The sequence below is a fragment of the Pseudophryne corroboree genome, chromosome 11, assembly GCF_028390025.1.
Source record: "Pseudophryne corroboree isolate aPseCor3 chromosome 11, aPseCor3.hap2, whole genome shotgun sequence".
In the NCBI taxonomy this organism is placed as follows: domain Eukaryota; kingdom Metazoa; phylum Chordata; class Amphibia; order Anura; family Myobatrachidae; genus Pseudophryne; species Pseudophryne corroboree.
Window position 1 is genome coordinate 337,971,495 of NC_086454.1, and position 20,965 is coordinate 337,992,459.

Genomic DNA, 20,965 nt, shown 5'->3' on the forward strand with positions numbered 1-20,965 from the left:
AAGAGCACCACTTTGTAACAGGCAGATGAGTGAGAGCGCCACTGTGTAACAGGCAGATGAGTAACAGCGCCACTGTGTAACAGGCAGATGAGTAACAGCGCTACTGTGTAATAGGAAGATGAGTAACAGCGCCACTGTGTAACAGGCAGATGAGTAAGAACGCCACTGTGTAACAGGCAGATGAGTAAGTGTGCCACTGTGTAACAGGCAAATGAGTAAGAGCACCACTGTGTAACAGGCAGATGAGTAAGAGCGCCACTGTGTAACAGGCAGATGAGTAAGAGCACCACTGTGTAACAGGCAGATGAGTAAGTGTGCCACTGTGTAACAGGCAGATGAGTAAGAGCACCACTGTGTAACAGGCAGATAAGTAAGAGCACCACTGTGTAACAGGCAGATGAGTAAGAGCACCACTGTGTAACACAGATGAGTAAGAGCACCACTGTAACAGGCAGATGAGTAAAAGCGCCACCGTGTAACAGGCAGATAAGAGCACCACTTTGTAACAGGCAGATGAGTGAGAGCGCCACTGTGTAACAGGCAGATGAGTAACAGCGCCACTGTGTAACAGGCAGATGAGTAACAGCGCTACTGTGTAATAGGAAGATGAGTAACAGCGCCACTGTGTAACAGGCAGATGAGTAAGAACGCCACTGTGTAACAGGCAGATGAGTAAGTGTGCCACTGTGTAACAGGCAAATGAGTAAGAGCACCACTGTGTAACAGGCAGATGAGTAAGAGCGCCACTGTGTAACAGGCAGATGAGTAAGAGCACCACTGTGTAACAGGCAGATGAGTAAGTGTGCCACTGTGTAACAGGCAGATGAGTAAGAGCACCACTGTGTAACAGGCAGATAAGTAAGAGCACCACTGTGTAACAGGCAGATGAGTAAGAGCACCACTGTGTAACACAGATGAGTAAGAGCACCACTGTAACAGGCAGATGAGTAAAAGCGCCACTGTGTAACAGGCAGATAAGAGCACCACTTTGTAACAGGCAGATGAGTGAGAGCGCCACTGTGTAACAGGCAGATGAGTAACAGCGCCACTGTGTAACAGGCAGATGAGTAAGAGCACCACTGTGTAACAGGCAGATGAGTAAGAGCACCACTGTGTAACAGGCAGATGAGTAAGAGCACCACTGTGTAACAGGCAGATGAGTAAGAGCACCACTGTGTAACAGGCAGATGAGTAAGAGCACCACTGTGTAACAGGCAGATGAGTAAGAGCACCACTGTGTAACAGGCAGATGAGTAAGAGCGCCACTGTGTAACAGGCAGATGAGTAAGTGTGCCACTGTGTAACAGGCAGATGAGTAAGAGCGCCACTGTGTAACAGGCAGATGAGTAAGAGCACCACTGTGTAACAGGAAGATGAGTAAGAGCACCACTGTGTAACAGGCAGATGAGTAAGAGCACCACTGTGTAACAGGCAGATGAGTAAGAGCACCACTGTGTAACAGGCAGATGAGTAGGAGCACCACTGTGTAACAGGCAGATGAGTAAGAGCACCACTGTGTAACAGGCAGATGAGTAAGAACACCACTGTGTAACAGGCAGATGAGTAAGAGCACCACTGTGTAACAGGCAGATGAGTAAGAGCACCACTGTGTAACAGATACGTTGCAGTTGTGTTTTATCAGCTCCTGGAATCGGTGTTACCTTCCACTTCATGTTACTTGTATGGCGATTCCTATAACGTATAATACGCTGTCCCTTTATACATATCTAGTGGCGACTGTATAACACAAGACAAAGAACCAGATACTGTTAAAAAAATCTTTAATAAAAACAAAGAAACAGATAAAACATGGGGTGAATGACATGGTACGGAGGGGTCTGGGTGCGGCCCCTATATAACTTATCAGAGACCGGACAGACACAGCCTCCTCCCTTCTTCATAGTGAGATTCCACAGGAACAACCAACCAGAGAACAGACCCTCGGACCCCCGTCACCTGGGGAGGGGTCTGTACAGCCTTCTCTACCGTCTTAGGACTTGTTCAGTGCAAAATGCAGGATTAACATTCATGGGCGTCCTCACAGTGCCCGGGACACAGACTCCTCGCAACGATCGGGGCATGGGTGGCAAATGTGCAACAAAACGTACCTCCAGCTGTACTGCCGCAGGGAGCCATTCACAGCGCAGCCACACATTCACAGTGACCAGCAGGGGGCAACACAAGCAGGCCACGGAGTGCAGCATTCCGTCTGCTCATCCTCTGGGATCCAGTGCACCACGGAATGGAAGACAGGGCTGACGCGTTTCGCTCCCGATCACAGTCTCCATATTAGCACCACAAAAAAGTCTGTAAATTAATGAGGAAATGAAGTTAGGTGGAAAGAAAGCGATGGCCGGTGAGTGGCTGAAGGGGGCGACGCTACACCCATTCCTGCAGGGAGCGCTTACAGTATCGCAGGGCTTTCGGGGGACCTTTCCGGTGCATCTGAACAATGACAAAGACCAATCCCAGGATGCACAGCAGCAGCAGTAGCGGTACTATCACCATGGCGACGCTGACCGCCTGGGTATACTCGTCAATTTGGACAACAACATCCACGTCGCGTCCAGTGTCCGAGTCTTCCTGGTCCCCATCGTCAGTCTCTACAACGGGATCAAACGGAGGCCGCTCCACGTCTGGCCACCGGGGGGCAGCGTCCGGGTCTCTGATAACTTCCTCCTGACACCCCATGAAGTCTCGTAGTATAGACTTGGGGTATCCCACCTCTGTTTTCAGCTGCTGATTGTCAAACTTCCAGTACTTGGTCCCCTTATAGAAGTAGGTGTAGGCTGGGGGAGGGGAGAGGGTCACAATTAGTGTGTGTAATATACCAGAAGATAATGAAGTATTAGATAACAGAGGTCTCAGTAATAATGAACAGTCTCTGAAGTAATACATTCCGGAACCGTCAGAAAAAAGCCCAGATCAGATAAATAACATGAAAGTGACAGTCGGCCACCATATCCACCTACATCCCGCCGCCTCAAAATCCCGACAGTCGGCATGAACCTCTATCAGCGCGTTTTTCTGCACCGTGCTGGGACCCTCATACAGATCAGCTGTAATGTATCCCCGTATTACATACCCACACAGACCCAGAACGTAACCCACCCGGCTGGTGAGCCGTATTGCATACCCCACACAGACACAGAACGTGACGTGACCCCCCGGCTGGTGACCCGTATTACATACCCCACACAGACCCAGAAGGCGACGTGACCACCCGGCTGGTGACCCGTATTACATACCCCACACAGACCCAGAATGCGACGTGACCCCCAGGCTGGTGACCCGTATTACATACCCCACACAGACCCAGAACGCGACCCCCCCTGCTGGTGACCCGTATTACATACCCCACACAGATCCAGAACATGACGTGACCCCCCGGCTGGTGACCCGTATTACATACTCCACACAGACCCAGAATGCGACGTGACATCCCGGCTGGTGACCCGTATTACATACCCCACACAGACCCAGAATGCGACGTGACCCATATTACATAACCCACACAGACCCATTATGCGACGTGACCCCCTGGCTGGTGACCCGTATTTCATACCCCACACAGACCCAGAACGCGATGTGACCCCTCCGGCTGGTGACCCGTATTACATACCCCACACAGACCCAGAACGCGACGTGACCACCCGGCTGGTGACCCGTATTACATACCCCACACAGACCCAGAATGCGACGTGACCCCCAGGCTGGTGACCCGTATTACATACCCCACACAGACCCAGAATGCGACGTGACCCCCAGGCTGGTGACCCGTATTACATATCCCACACAGACCCAGAATGCGACGTGACCCCCCAGCTGGTGACCCGTATTACATATACCACACAGACCCAGAATGCGGCGTGACCCCCCTGCTGGTGACCCGTATTACATACCCCACACAGACCCAGAATGCGACGTGACCCCCCAGCTGGTGACCCGTATTACATATACCACACAGACCCAGAATGCGACGTGACCTCCCAGCTGGTGAGCCGTATAACATACTCTACACAGACCCAGAATGCGGCGTGACCCCTCGGTTGGTGACCCGTATTACATACTCCACACAGACCCAGAATGCGACGTGACCCGTATTACATACTCCACACAGACCCAGAATGCGACGTGACCCCCCGGCTGGTGACTCGCATTACATACTCCACACAGAACGTGACGTGACCCCCCGGCTGGTGACCCGTATTACATATCCCACACAGACCCAGAATGCGACGTAACCCCCAGGCTGGTGACACGTATTACATACCCCACACAGACCCAGAATGCGACGTGACCCCCCCAGGCTGGTGACAAGTATTACATACCCCACACAGACCCAGAATGCGACGTGACCCCCAGCTGGTGACCCGTATTACATACCCCACACAGACCCAGAATGCGGCGTGACCATGCGGCGTGACCCGTATTACATACTCCACACAGACCCAGAATGCGACATGACCCCCCAGCTGGTGACCCGTATTACATACTCCACACAGACCCAGAATGCGGCGTGACCCGTATTACATACTCCACACAGACCCAGAATGCGGCGTGACCCGTATTACATACTCCACACAGACCCAGAATGCGACGTGACCCCCCGGCTGGTGACCCGTATTACATACTCCACACAGACCCAGAATGCGACGTGACCCCCCGGCTTTTGACCCGTATTACATATACCCCACACAGTCACAGAACGTGACGTGATCCCCCGGATGGTGACCCGTATTACATACCCCACACAGACACAGAACGTGACGTGAACCCCCGGATGGACCCGTATTACATACTCCACACAGACACAGAATGCGACGTGACCCCCTGGCTGGTGACCCGTATTAAATACCCCACATAGACACAGAACGTGACGTGACCCCCCGGCTGGTGACCCGTATTACATACCCCACACAGTCACAGAACGTGACGTGACCCCCCGGATGGTGACCCGTATTACATACCCCACACAGACACAGAATGTGACGTGACCCCCCGGATGGTGACCCGTATTACATACCCCACACAGACACAGAACGTAACGTGACGTGACCCCCCGGATGGCAAGGGATAGGATACCAGGAGCTGCTGATGTCCTATAATCATGTCCCAGCTGCGGGAGGATTTCTCTACAGTAAAAGCAGCAGATAGCAGGGAGATTTGTCTGCTACACAAGATGATGAATTCCTCGCCCCATTCTCACATCCACAGAACAAGATATATACTGATATATTACAATCACCTACAGACCACACCTGGAGCATTCATGTGGCTGGTATCTGCAATACAGGAATTCAGTGCTGTGCGGTGATCTGATACTCACATGTGTCTGACCCAAGAAAGGCACCTTTTGGGGTGTCTGGGATACCGGCCCAGACTTTAATGTGTTTGGGGTAGCCTGCATCTGCAGAACGAGACTCCTCGTTAAATCGCCAGTACCTAATGCAGAGCAGAAAACAAATCAATATGTGCAGGAATGTGAGAAGAGAAGCATGGGGGAGATTATATGCAGGGACGGGACAGGGAGAGAACGAGTCAGATTATCTGCAGGAACGAGACAGAGAGAACGAGTCAGATTATCTGCAGGAATGGGACGGAGAGGACGAGTCAGATTATCTGCAGGAACGAGACAGAGAACGAGTCAGATTATCTGCAGGAATGGGACAGGGAGAGAACGAGTCAGATTATCTGCAGGAACGAGACAGAGAGAACGAGTCAGATTATATGCAGGAATGGGACAGGGAGAGGACGAGTCAGATTGCAGGAACGGGACAGACCCAATCAGATTATATGCAGGAACAGGACAGGGAGAGGACAGGTCAGATTATATGCAGGAACAGGACAGGGAGAACACGAGTCATATTATATGCAGGACTGAGACAGGGAGAGGGCAGGTCAGATTATATGCAGGAACGAGACAGGGAGAGGGCAGGTCAGATTCTATACAGGAACGGGACAGGGAGAGGACGAGTCATATTATATGCAGGAACGAGACAGGGAGAGGCGAGTCGGATTCTATGCAGGAACGAGACAGGGAGAGGACGAGTCATATTATATGCAGGAACGAGACAGGGAGAGGACGAGTCAGATTATATGCAGGAACGAGACAGGGAGAGGACAGGTCAGATTATATGCAGGAATGAACCAGGGAGAGGACGAGTCAGATTATATGCAGGAACGAGACAGGGAGAGGACGAGTTAGATTATATGCAGGAACGAGACAGGGAGAGGACGAGTCAGATTATATGCAGGAATGAGACAGAGAGAGGGCAGGTCAGATTATATGCAGGGAGAGGACAGGTCAGATTATATGCAGGAACAGGACAGGGAGAGGGCAGGTCATATTATATGCAGGAACAGGACAGGGAGAGGACAGGTCAGATTATATGCAGGAACGAGACAGGGAGAGGACGAGTCAGATTATATGCAGGAATGAGACAGAGAGAGGGCAGGTCAGATTATATGCAGGGAGAGGACAGGTCAGATTATATGCAGGAACAGGACAGGGAGAGGGCAGGTCATATTATATGCAGGAACAGGACAGGGAGAGGACAGGTCAGATTATATGCAGGAACAGGACAGGGAGAGGGCAGGTCATATTATATGCAGGAACGAGACAGGGAGAGGACGAGTCATATTATATGCAGGAACGAGACGGAGAGGGCAGGTCAGATTATATGCAGGAACGAGACAGGGAGAGGACGAGTCATATTATATGCAGGAACGAGACAGGGAGAGGACGAGTCAGATTATATGCAGGAACGAGACAGGGAGAGGACGAGTCAGATTATATGCAGGAATGAGACAGAGAGAGGGCAGGTCAGATTATATGCAGGGAGAGGACAGGTCAGATTATATGCAGGAACAGGACAGGGAGAGGGCAGGTCATATTATATGCAGGAACAGGACAGGGAGAGGACAGGTCAGATTATATGCAGGAACGAGACAGGGAGAGGACGAGTCAGATTATATGCAGGAACGAGACGGAGAGGGCAGGTCAGATTATATGCAGGAACGAGACAGGGAGAGGACGAGTCATATTATATGCAGGAACGAGACAGGGAGAGGACGAGTCAGATTATATGCAGGAACGAGACAGGGAGAGGACGAGTCAGATTATATGCAGGAATGAGACAGAGAGAGGGCAGGTCAGATTATATGCAGGGAGAGGACAGGTCAGATTATATGCAGGAACAGGACAGGGAGAGGGCAGGTCATATTATATGCAGGAACAGGACAGGGAGAGGACAGGTCAGATTATATGCAGGAACGAGACAGGGAGAGGACGAGTCATATTATATGCAGGAACGAGACGGAGAGGGCAGGTCAGATTATATGCAGGAACGAGACAGGGAGAGGACGAGTCAGATTATATGCAGGAACGAGACAGGGAGAGGACGAGTCAGATTATATGCAGGAACGAGACAGGGAGAGGACGAGTCAGATTATATGCAGGAATGAGACAGAGAGAGGGCAGGTCAGATTATATGCAGGGAGAGGACAGGTCAGATTATATGCAGGGAGAGGACAGGTCAGATTATATGCAGGAACAGGACAGGGAGAGGGCAGGTCATATTATATGCAGGAACAGGACAGGGAGAGGACAGGTCAGATTATATGTAGGAACGAGACAGGGAGAGGACGAGTCAGATTATATGCAGGAATGAGACAGAGAGAGGGCAGGTCAGATTATATGCAGGGAGAGGACAGGTCAGATTATATGCAGGAACAGGACAGGGAGAGGGCAGGTCATATTATATGCAGGAACAGGACAGGGAGAGGACAGGTCAGATTATATGCAGGAACAGGACAGGGAGAGGGCAGGTCATATTATATGCAGGAACGAGACAGGGAGAGGACGAGTCATATTATATGCAGGAACGAGACGGAGAGGGCAGGTCAGATTATATGCAGGAACGAGACAGGGAGAGGACGAGTCATATTATATGCAGGAACGAGACAGGGAGAGGACGAGTCATATTATATGAAGGAACGAGACAGGGAGAGGACAGGTCAGATTATATGCAGGAAAGGGACAGGGAGAGGACAGGTCAGATTATATGCAGGAACGGGACAGGGAGAGGACGAGTCATATTATATGCAGGAACGAGACAGGGAGAGGGCAGGTCAGATTATATGCAGGAACGGGACAGGGAGAGGACGAGTCAGATTATATGCAGGAACGAGACAGGGAGAGGGCAGGTCAGATTATATGCAGGAACGAGACAGGGAGAGGGCAGGTCAGATTATATGCAGGAACGAGACAGGGAGAGGACGAGTCAGATTATATGCAGGAACGAGACAGGGAGAGGACGAGTCAGATTATATGCAGGGACGGGACAGGGAGAGGGCAGGTCAGATTATATGCAGGGACGGGACAGGGAGAGGGCAGGTCAGATTATATGCAGGAACGGGACAGAGAGAATGAGTCAGATTATATGCAGGAATGAGACAAAGAGAGGGCAGGTCAGATTATATGCAGGAACGTGACAGGGAGAGTCAGATTATATGCAGGAACGGGACAGAGAGAGGACAGGTCAGATTATATGCAGGAATGAGACAGAGAGAGGACGAGTCAGATTATATGCCGGAACGGGACAGGGAGAGGACATGTCAGATTATATGCAGGAACGGGACAGGGAGAGGCGAGTCAGATTATATGCAGGAAAGAGACAGGGAGAGGGCAGGTCAGATTATATGCAGGAACGGGACCAGGGAGAGGACAGGTCAGATTATATGCAGGGACGGGACAGGGAGAGGGCAGGTCAGATTATATGCAGGAACGAGACAGGGAGAGGACGAGTCAGATTATATGCAGGGACGGGACAGGGAGAGGGCAGGTCAGATTATATGCAGGAACGGGACAGAGAGAATGAGTCAGATTATATGCAGGAATGAGACAAAGAGAGGGCAGGTCAGATTATATGCAGGAACGGGACAGGGAGAGTCAGATTATATGCAGGAACGGGACAGAGAGAGGACAGGTCAGATTATATGCAGGAATGAGACAGAGAGAGGACGAGTCAGATTATATGCCGGAACGGGACAGGGAGAGGACAGGTCAGATTATATGCAGGAAAGAGACAGGGAGAGGGCAGGTCATATTATATGCAGGAACGGGACCAGGGAGAGGACAGGTCAGATTATATGCAGGAACGGGACAGAGAGAGGGCAGGTCAGATTATAAGTAGGAACAGGACAGAGAGAGGACGAGTCAGATTATATGCAGGAACGGGACAGGGAGAGGACAGGTCAGATTATATGCAGGAATGAGACAGAGAGAGGACGAGTCAGATTATATGCAGGAATGAGACAGAGAGAGGACGAGTCAGATTATATGCAGGGACGGGACAGAGAGAGGACGAGTCAGATTATATGCAGGGACGGGACAGAGAGAGGACGAGTCAGATTATATGCTGGAACGGGACAGAGAGAGGACGAGTCAGATTATATGCAGGAACGGGACAGGGAGAGAACGAGTCACATTATATACAGGAATGGGACAGGGAGAGGACGAGTCAGATTATATGCAGGAACGAGACAGGGAGAGGACGAGTCAGATTATATGCAGGAATGGGACAGGGAAAGAACGGGTCAGATTATATGCAGGAACTGGACAGGGAGAGGACAGGTCAGATTATATGCAGGAACAGGACAGGGAGAGAACGGGTCAGATTATATGCAGGGATGGGACAGAGAGAGAACGAGTCAGATTATATGCAGGAATGGGACAGGGAGAGGACAGGTCAGATTATATGCAGGAACGGGACAGGGAGAGGACTAGTCAAATTATATGCAGGAACGGGACAGAGAGAGGACAGGTCAGATTATATGCAGGAATGAGACAGAGAGAGGACGAGTCATATTATATGCAGGAACGAGACGGGGAGAGGACAGGTCAGATTATATGCAGGGACGGGACAGAGAGAATGAGTCAGATTATATGCAGGAACGGGACAGAGAGAGGACGAGTCAGATTATATGCAGGAATGAGACAGAGAGAGGACGAGTCAGATTATATGCAGGAACGGGACAGGGAGAGGACAGGTCAGATTATATGCAGGAACGGGACAGGGAGAGGCGAGTCAGATTATATGCAGGAACGAGACAGGGAGAGGGCTGGTCAGATTATATGCAGGAACGGGACCAGGGAGAGGACAGGTCAGATTATATGCAGGAACGGGACAGAGAGAGGACGAGTCAGATTATATGCAGGAACGGGACAGAGAGAGGGCAGGTCAGATTATATGCAGGAACAGGACAGAGAGAGGACGAGTCAGATTATATGCAGGAACGGGACAGGGAGAGGACAGGTCAGATTATATGCAGGAATGAGACAGAGAGAGGACGAGTCAGATTATATGCAGGAACGGGACAGGGAGAGGGCAGGTCAGATTATATGCAGGAACGAGACAGGGAGAGGTGAGTCAGATTATATGCAGGAACGGGACAGGGAGAGGGCAGGTCAGATTATATGCAGGAACGGGACAGGGAGAGGGCAGGTCAGATTATATGCAGGAACGAGACAGGGAGAGAACGGGTCAGATTATATGCAGGAACGGGACAGAGAGAGGGCAGGTCAGATTATAAGTAGGAACAGGACAGAGAGAGGACGAGTCAGATTATATGCAGGAACGGGACAGGGAGAGGACAGGTCAGATTATATGCAGGAATGAGACAGAGAGAGGACGAGTCAGATTATATGCAGGAATGAGACAGAGAGAGGACGTGTCAGATTATATGCAGGGACGGGACAGAGAGAGGACGAGTCAGATTATATGCAGGAACGGGACAGAGAGAGGACGAGTCAGATTATATGCAGGAACGGGACAGGGAGAGAACGAGTCAGATTATATACAGGAATGGGACAGGGAGAGAACGGGTCAGATTATATGCAGGAACGAGACAGGGAGAGGACGAGTCAGATTATATGCAGGAATGGGACAGGGAAAGAACGGGTCAGATTATATGCAGGAACTGGACAGGGAGAGGACAGGTCAGATTATATGCAGGAACAGGACAGGGAGAGAACGGGTCAGATTATATGCAGGGATGGGACAGAGAGAGAACGAGTCAGATTATATGCAGGAATGGGACAGGGAGAGAACGGGTCATATTATATGCAGGAACAGGACAGGGAGAGAACGGGTCAGATTATATGCAGGGTTGGGACAGTAAAAGGACGGGTCAGATTATATGCAGGAACGGGACAGGGAGAGAACGGGTCAGATTATATGCAGGGTTGGGACAGTAAGAGGACGGGTCAGATTATACGCAGGAACAGGGACAGGGAGAGGACGAGTCAGATTATATGAAGGAATGGGACAGGGAGAGGACGAGTCAGATTATATGCAGGAACAGGGCAGATAACAAGTCAGATTATATGCAGGGACGGGACAGAGAGAATGAGTCAGATTATCTGCAGGAATGGGACCGGGAGAGGACGAGTCAGATTATATACAGGAACGGGACAGAAAGAGGACGGGTCAGATTATATGCAGGAACAGGAGAGGAAGAGGACGAGTCAGATTATATGCAGGAATGGGACAGGGAGAAAACGGGACAGATTCTATGCAGGAACAGGACAGGGAGAGGACAGGTCAGATTATATGCAGGAACGGGACAGGGAGAGGCGAGTCAGATTATATGCAGGAACGAGACAGGGAGAGGGCAGGTCAGATTATATGCAGGAACGGGACCAGGGAGAGGACAGGCCAGATTATATGCAGGAACGAGACAGGGAGAGGACAGGTCAGATTATATGCAGGAACGGGACAGGGAGAGGACTAGTCAAATTATATGCAGGAACGGGACAGAGAGAGGACAGGTCAGATTATATGCAGGAATGAGACAGAGAGAGGACGAGTCATATTATATGCAGGAACGAGACGGGGAGAGGACAGGTCAGATTATATGCAGGGACGGGACAGAGAGAATGAGTCAGATTATATGCAGGAACGGGACAGAGAGAGGACGAGTCAGATTATATGCAGGAATGAGACAGAGAGAGGACGAGTCAGATTATATGCAGGAACGGGACAGGGAGAGGACAGGTCAGATTATATGCAGGAACGGGACAGGGAGAGGCGAGTCAGATTATATGCAGGAACGAGACAGGGAGAGGGCTGGTCAGATTATATGCAGGAACGGGACCAGGGAGAGGACAGGTCAGATTATATGCAGGAACGGGACAGAGAGAGGACGAGTCAGATTATATGCAGGAACGGGACAGAGAGAGGGCAGGTCAGATTATATGCAGGAACAGGACAGAGAGAGGACGAGTCAGATTATATGCAGGAACGGGACAGGGAGAGGACAGGTCAGATTATATGCAGGAATGAGACAGAGAGAGGACGAGTCAGATTATATGCAGGAACGGGACAGGGAGAGGGCAGGTCAGATTATATGCAGGAATTAGACAGAGAGAGGGCAGGTCAGATTATATGCAGGAACGAGACAGGGAGAGGTGAGTCAGATTATATGCAGGAACGGGACAGGGAGAGGGCAGGTCAGATTATATGCAGGAACGGGACAGGGAGAGGGCAGGTCAGATTATATGCAGGAACGAGACAGGGAGAGGCGAGTCAGATTATATGCAGGAACGGGACAGGGAGAGGCGAGTCAGATTATATGCAGGAACGGGACAGGGAGAGGGCAGGTCAGATTATATGCAGGAACGGGACAGGGAGAGAACGGGTCAGATTATATGCAGGAACGGGACAGAGAGAGGGCAGGTCAGATTATAAGTAGGAACAGGACAGAGAGAGGACGAGTCAGATTATATGCAGGAACGGGACAGGGAGAGGACAGGTCAGATTATATGCAGGAATGAGACAGAGAGAGGACGAGTCAGATTATATGCAGGAATGAGACAGAGAGAGGACGAGTCAGATTATATGCAGGGACGGGACAGAGAGAGGACGAGTCAGATTATATGCAGGGACGGGACAGAGAGAGGACGAGTCAGATTATATGCAGGAACGGGACAGAGAGAGGACGAGTCAGATTATATGCAGGAACGGGACAGGGAGAGAACGAGTCAGATTATATACAGGAATGGGACAGGGAGAGGACGAGTCAGATTATATGCAGGAATGGGACAGGGAAAGAACGGGTCAGATTATATGCAGGAACTGGACAGGGAGAGGACAGGTCAGATTATATGCAGGAACAGGACAGGGAGAGAACGGGTCAGATTATATGCAGGGATGGGACAGAGAGAGAACGAGTCAGATTATATGCAGGAATGGGACAGGGAGAGAACGGGTCAGATTATATGCAGGGACGGGACAGGGAGAGAACGGGTCAGATTATATGCAGGGTTGGGACAGTAAAAGGACGGGTCAGATTATACGCAGGAACAGGGACAGGGAGAGGACGAGTCAGATTATATGCAGGGAGAGGGCAGGTCAGATTATAAGCAGGAACAGGACAGAGAGAGGACGAGTCAGATTATATGCAGGAACGGGACAGGGAGAGAACGGGTCAGATTATATGCAGGGTTGGGACAGTAAGAGGACGGGTCAGATTATACGCAGGAACAGGGCAGATAACAAGTCAGATTATATGCAGGGACGGGACAGAGAGAATGAGTCAGATTATCTGCAGGAATGGGACCGGGAGAGGACGAGTCAGATTATATACAGGAACGGGACAGAAAGAGGACGGGTCAGATTATATGCAGGAACAGGAGAGGAAGAGGACGAGTCAGATTATATGCAGGAATGGGACAGGGAGAAAACGGGACAGATTCTATGCAGGAACAGGACAGGGAGAGGACAGGTCAGATTATATGCAGGAACGGGACAGGGAGAGGCGAGTCAGATTATATGCAGGAACGAGACAGGGAGAGGGCAGGTCAGATTATATGCAGGAACGGGACCAGGGAGAGGACAGGCCAGATTATATGCAGGAACGAGACAGGGAGAGGACAGGTCAGATTATATGCAGGAACGGGACAGGGAGAGGACTAGTCAAATTATATGCAGGAACGGGACAGAGAGAGGACAGGTCAGATTATATGCAGGAATGAGACAGAGAGAGGACGAGTCATATTATATGCAGGAACGAGACGGGGAGAGGACAGGTCAGATTATATGCAGGGACGGGACAGAGAGAATGAGTCAGATTATATGCAGGAACGGGACAGAGAGAGGACGAGTCAGAATATATGCAGGAATGAGACAGAGAGAGGACGAGTCAGATTATATGCAGGAACGGGACAGGGAGAGGACAGGTCAGATTATATGCAGGAACGGGACAGGGAGAGGCGAGTCAGATTATATGTAGGAACGAGACAGGGAGAGGGCTGGTCAGATTATATGCAGGAACGGGACCAGGGAGAGGACAGGTCAGATTATATGCAGGAACGGGACAGAGAGAGGACGAGTCAGATTATATGCAGGAACGGGACAGAGAGAGGGCAGGTCAGATTATATGCAGGAACAGGACAGAGAGAGGACGAGTCAGATTATATGCAGGAACGGGACAGGGAGAGGACAGGTCAGATTATATGCAGGAATGAGACAGAGAGAGGACGAGTCAGATTATATGCAGGAACGGGACAGGGAGAGGGCAGGTCAGATTATATGCAGGAATTAGACAGAGAGAGGGCAGGTCAGATTATATGCAGGAACGAGACAGGGAGAGGTGAGTCAGATTATATGCAGGAACGGGACAGGGAGAGGGAAGGTCAGATTATATGCAGGAACGGGACAGGGAGAGGGCAGGTCAGATTATATGCAGGAACGAGACAGGGAGAGGCGAGTCAGATTATATGCAGGAACGGGACAGGGAGAGGCGAGTCAGATTATATGCAGGAACGGGACAGGGAGAGGGCAGGTCAGATTATATGCAGGAACGGGACAGGGAGAGAACGGGTCAGATTATATGCAGGAACGGGACAGGGAGAGGGCAGGTCAGATTATATGCAGGAACGGGATAGGGAGAGGACGAGTCATATTATATGCAGGGACGGGACAGGGAGAGAACGGGTCAGATTATATGCAGGAACAGGACAGGGAGGGGGCATGTCAGATTATATGCAGGAACAGGACAGAGAGAGGGCAGGTCAGATTATATGCAGGAACGGGACAGGGAGAGGCGAGTCAGATTATATGCAGGAACGGGACAGAGAGAGGGCAGGTCAGATTATATGCAGGGACAGGACAGAGAGAGGGCAGGTCAGATTATATGCAGGAACGGGACCAAAGAGAGAACGGGTCAGATTATATGCAGGAATGGGACAGGGAGAGGACAGGTCAGATTATATGCAGGAACGGGACAGGGAGAGAACGAGTCAGATTATATGCAGGAATGGGACAGGGAGAGAACGGGTCAGATTATATGCAGGAACGAGACAGGGAGAGGACGAGTCAGATTATATGCAGGGACGGGACAGAGAGAGAACGAGTCAGATTATATGCAGGAATGGGACAGGGAGAGAACGGGTCAGATTATATGCAGGGTTGGGACAGTAAGAGGACGGGTCAGATTATATGCAGGAACGGGACAGGGAGAGAACGGGTCAGATTATATGCAGGAACAGGAGAGGAAGAGGACGAGTCAGATTATATGCAGGAATGGGACAGGGAGGAAACGGGACAGATTATATGCAGGAACAGGACAGGGAGAGAACGAGTCAGATTATATGAAGGAATGGGACAGGGAGAGGACGAGTCAGATTATATGCAGGAATGGGACAGGGAGAGAAGGGGTCAGATTATATGCAGGAACGGGACAGGGAGAGAACGAGTCAGATTATATGAAGGAATGGGACAGGGAGAGGACGAGTCAGATTATATGCAGGAACGGGACAGAGAACAAGTCAGATTATATGCAGGGACGGGACAGAGAGAATGAGTCAGATTATCTGCCGGAATGGGACAGGGAGAGGACGAGTCAGATTATATACAGGAACGGGACAGGAAGAGGACGGGTCAGATTATATGCAGGAACGGGACAGGGAAAGGACGAGTCAGATTATATGCAGAAATGGGACAGGAAGAGGACGGGTCAGATTATTTGCAGGAACAGGACGAGTCAGATTATATGCAGGAATGGGACAGGGAGAAAACGGGACAGATTATATGCAGGAACAGGAGAGGAAAAGGACGAGCTAGAATATGTGCGGGGCAGGAGAGGGGGCGGACAGGGCAAATTATGTGCGGGGGCAGGAGAGGGGGAGGACGGGGCAGATCATGTGTGGGGACAGGAGAGGGGGAGGACGGGGCAGATTATGTGCGGGGGCAGATCATGTGCAGAGGCAGGAGAGGGAGATGGGGCAAATTATGTGCTGGGGCAGGAGAGGGGGAGGACAGGGCAGATTATGTGCGGGGGCAGAAGAAGGGGAGGACAGGGCAGATTATGTGCGGGGGCAGGAGAGGGGGAGGACAGGGCAGATTATGTGCGGGGGCAGGAGAGGGGGAGGACAGGGCAGATTATGTGCGGGGGCAGGAGAAGGGGAGGACAGGGCAGATTATGTGCGGAGGCAGGAGAGGGGGAGGACAGGGCAGATTATGTGCGGGGGCAGGAGAGGGGGAGGACAGGGCAGATTATGTGCGGGGGCAGGAGAAGGGGAGGACAGGGCAGATTATGTGCGGGGGCAGGAGAGGGGGAGGACAGGGCAGATTATGTGCGGGGGCAGGAGAGGGGGAGGACAGGGCAGATTATGTGCGGGGGCAGGAGAGGGGGAGGACAGGGCAGATTATGTGCGGGGGCAGGAGAAGGGGAGGACAGGGCAGATTATGTGCGGGGGCAGGAGAGGGGGAGGACAGGGCAGATTATGTGCGGGGGCAGGAGAGGGGGAGGACAGGGCAGATTATGTGCGGGGGGAGGACAGGGCAGATTATGTGCGGGGGCAGGAGAGGGGGAGGACAGGGCAGATCATGTGCGGGGGCAGGAGAGGGGGAGGACGGGGCAGATCATGGGGGTAATTCCAAGTTGATCGCAGCAGGACATTTTTTAGCAGTTGGGCAAAACCATGTGCACTGCCGGGGAGGCAGATATAACATGTGCAGAGAGAGTTAGATTTGGATGGGTTATTTTGTTTCTGTGCAGGGTAAATACTGGCTGCTTTATTTTAGATTGCAGATTGAACTCACCACACCCAAATCTAACTCTCTCTGCACATGTTATATCTGCCTCCCCTGCAGTGCATATGGTTTTGCCCAACTGCTAAAAAAGTTCCTGCTGCGATCAACTCAGAATTACCCCCCATGTGCGGGGGCAGGAGAGGGGGAGGACAGGGCAGATCATGTGCGGGGGCAGGAGAGGGGGAGGACGGGGCAGATCATGTGCGGAGGACTAACCTTTTAGTATTTCCCATCCCGGCCTCTTCCATTAATTATAAAATATGTTTCCCCGTTGTAAGACAGGGACGTGGCACACGGCTGCTGATGGTGAATACATACAGTCTTTCTCCTGGCCCTTGTGTGACCTGGGACACACGTGTTATCTCCTCTCAGGAGCTCTCTGGGAGAGGGGAGACCTTCCTGTCCCAGCTTTCTGGCTTTATCTATTCTTATACGTTTCCTGTTTTCCACCCCGATTCCTCTAAACATCCCGCGCTTCTGTCACTGTGTGAGTCTGCGCTATGTCTGCCCGGTCCGTGCATATTCCCTAATATTGTCTGGTTGTGCCCCCATCCATATTGTGTGCATGAGTCTCCCCCCATCTAGACTGTGCGCATGAGCCTCCCCCATCTATATTGTGCGCATGAGCCTCCCCCATCTATATTGTGCGCATGAGCCTCCCCCATCTATATTGTGCGCATGAGCCTCCCCCATCTATATTGTGTGTATGAGCCTCCCCCATCTATATTGTGCACATGAGCCTCCCCATCTATATTGTGCGAATGAGCCTCCCCCATCTATATTGTGTGCATGAGTCTCCCCCCATCTAGACTGTGCGCATGAGCCTCCCCCATCTATATTGTGTGCATGAGCCTCCCCCATCTATATTGTGCGCATGAGTCTCCCCCATCTATATTGTGCGCATGAGCCTCCCCCATCTATATTGTGCGCATGAGCCTCCCCCATCTAGATTGTGCGCATGAGCCTCCCCCATCTATATTGTGTGCATGAGCCTCCCCCATCTATATTGTGCGCATGAGCCTCCCCCATCTATATTGTGCGCATGAGCCTCCCCCATCTATATTGTGTGCATGAGCCCCCTCATCTATATTGTGTGCATGAGCCTCCCCCATCTATATTGTGTGCATGAGCCCCCTCATCTATATTGTGCGCGTCAGCCTCCTCCATATACTGTGCGCTTGAGCCTCCCCCATCTATATTGTGCGCATGAGCCTCCCCCATCTATATTGTGCGCATGAGCCTCCCCCATCTATATTGTGCGCATGAGCCTCCCCCATCTATATTGTGCGCATGAGCCTCCCCCCATCTATATTGTGCGCATGAGCCTCCCCCCATCTATATTGTGCGCATAAGCCTCCTCCATATACTGTGCGCTGTGCCCTCCTGCATTTACTGTGTGCTGTGCCCTCCTAGATATACTGTGCCCCACTGCATTTACTGTGTGCTGTGCCCCCTGCATTTACGGTGTGCTGTGCCCCCTGCATTTACTGTGTGCTGTGCCCTCCTGCATTTACTGTGTGCTGTGCCCTCCTGCATTTACTGTGTGCTGTGCCCTCCTGCATTTACTGTGCCCCACTGCATTTACTGTGTGCTGTGCCCCCTGCATTTACGGTGCGCTGTGCCCTCCTGCATTTAGTGTGCGCTGTGCCCTCCTGCATTTAGTGTGCGCTGTGCCCTCCTGCATTTAGTGTGCGCTGTGCCCTCCTGCATTTAGTGTGCGCTGTGCCCTCCTGCATTTAGTGTGCGCTGTGCCCTCCTGCATTTAGTGTGCGCTGTGCCCTCCTGCATTTAGTGTGCGCTGTGCCCTCCTGCATTTAGTGTGCGCTGTGCCCTCCTGCATTTAGTGTGCGCTGTGCCCTCCTGCATTTACTGTGCGCTGTGCCCTCATACATATACTGTGCGCTGTGCCCTCATACATATACTGTGCGCTGTGCATTCCTGCATATACTGTGCGCTGTGCCCTCCTGCATTTACTGTGCGCTGTGCCCTCATACATATACTGTGCGCTGTGTCCTCCTGCATATACTGTGCGCTGTGCCCTCCCGCATATACTGTGCTCTGTGCCCTCCCACATATACTGTGTGGTAACAGAGGGAGCACAGGGGAACAGCCAGGTGTAGGTGATGCTTTCCTTTCTCCTGTGAGCTCAGACATTACTGGTTATATGTGACACAACAGTAAGAGATATACCGTGTATAATTGTGCGTCTCACTGAGCGTCTGTGTCTGGCACAATGATCCCCGTCGCGCTTTCAATTTTACATCCTCTGTAGCTTTGTCCCTTACCTGTCTCCTTGGAAAAAGTAAGTGTGTCCCGTCGGCTCCCACCATATCGCCGTATCAATCCTGTCGTAGGGAATGCCGTAGCCAAAGTTAGTGAGAGGCTGCGGGTAGCCGGATTCTAGATTGGCCTCGCGGAACAGCCAATACTTATCTCCTGCAGACCAATACAGTCCTGTCAGTTATCATTCATCAGCAATCCCACACCTAACACATGGCTGATAATCAATGAGCGGACAGCGGCACAGAATAGGTAGGTTATACGGCACTGACCACTGCAGCTACTGGGTCAGGGAGGGGTCCGGGGTCTATAAGTGCTGTGTCAGGGCCCCCACATCTTACAGCGTCCCCTCCCTGATCCTATATAATCTATATCCTGTGTACACTACTGACCACTGCAGTTACTGGGTCAGGGAGGGGTCCGGGGACTATCAGCGCTGTGTCAGGGCCCCCCCATATTACAGCGTCTCCTCCCTGATCCTATATAATCTATACCCTGTGTACACTACTGACCACTGCAGTTACTGGGTCAGGGAGGGGTCCGGGGACTATCAGCGCTGTGTCAGGGCCCCCCCATATTACAGCGTCTCCTCCCTGATCCTATATAATCTATATCCTGTGTACACTACTGACCACTGCAGTTACTGGGTCAGGGAGGGGTCCGGGGACTATCAGCGCTGTGTCAGGGCCCCCCCATATTACAGCGTCTCCTCCCTGATCCTATATAATCTATACCCTGTGTACACTACTGACCACTGCAGTTACTGGGTCAGGGAGGGGTCCGGGGACTATCAGCGCTGTGTCAGGGCCCCCCCATATTACAGCGTCTCCTCCCTGATCCTATATAATCTATATCCTGTGTACACTACTGACCACTGCAGTTACTGGGTCAGGGAGGGGTCCGGGGACTATCAGCTCTGTGTCAGGGCCCCCCCATATTACAGCGTCTCCTCCCTGATCCTATATAATCTATATCCTGTGTACACTACTGACCACTGCAGTTACTGGGTCAGGGAGGGGTCCGGGGACTATCAGCGCTGTGTCAGGGCCCCCCAATCTTACAGCGTCTCCTCCCTGATCCTATATAATCTATATCCTGTGTACACTACTGACCACTGCAGTTACTGGGTCAGGGAGAGGTCCGGGGACTATCAGCGCTGTGTCAGGGCCCCCCCATATTACAGCGTCCCCTCCCTGATCCTATATAATCTATATCCCGTGTACAGTGTGGGACCAGCACCGTTATCACTACTGACCTTTAAAGAAGACAAATTTGCCATCATGACGCTCGTAGACGGCGCTTATGTTAGCTGGAAGTCCTCTCCAGAAATGGCCAATGGGCATAGGGTAATTATCCAGGACTCTGTTATGTCGTACCCTCCAGAACCAGGCACCCTGCACAGGAAACCACAGTGTGGGCAACAGATTCCGAACCCCAACATAGCCCCCGAATGTCATGGGTTGCACCGATGGGATCCTGGACACAGAGACGTGTTACACTGAGGGGTACGTGTAGGGAGTGATGGGATCCCGGATACAGAGGCGTGTTATACTGAGGGGTACGTGTAGGGAGCGATGGGATCCTGG

The 20,965-nt window shown here is 51.6% G+C and overlaps 1 protein-coding gene across 2 annotated transcripts in view; it reads right to left on the reverse strand.

The window, feature by feature from the left end:
* Nucleotides 1-1,764: 1,764 nt before the first annotated feature.
* Nucleotides 1,765-20,965, reverse strand: part of MMP15 (matrix metallopeptidase 15) — a 49,124-nt gene continuing 29,923 nt past the window's right edge. For both annotated transcript variants that reach the window (XM_063945847.1, XM_063945848.1), the window contains exons 7-10: nt 20,635-20,773; nt 19,385-19,535; nt 5,330-5,445; nt 1,765-2,789 (exon numbers count right to left, since the gene is read on the reverse strand). In XM_063945847.1, the coding sequence (XP_063801917.1) occupies nt 2,380-2,789; nt 5,330-5,445; nt 19,385-19,535; nt 20,635-20,773 (816 nt within the window). In that variant the 3' untranslated portion in view covers nt 1,765-2,379. The remainder of the gene's footprint in view (nt 2,790-5,329; nt 5,446-19,384; nt 19,536-20,634; nt 20,774-20,965) is intronic.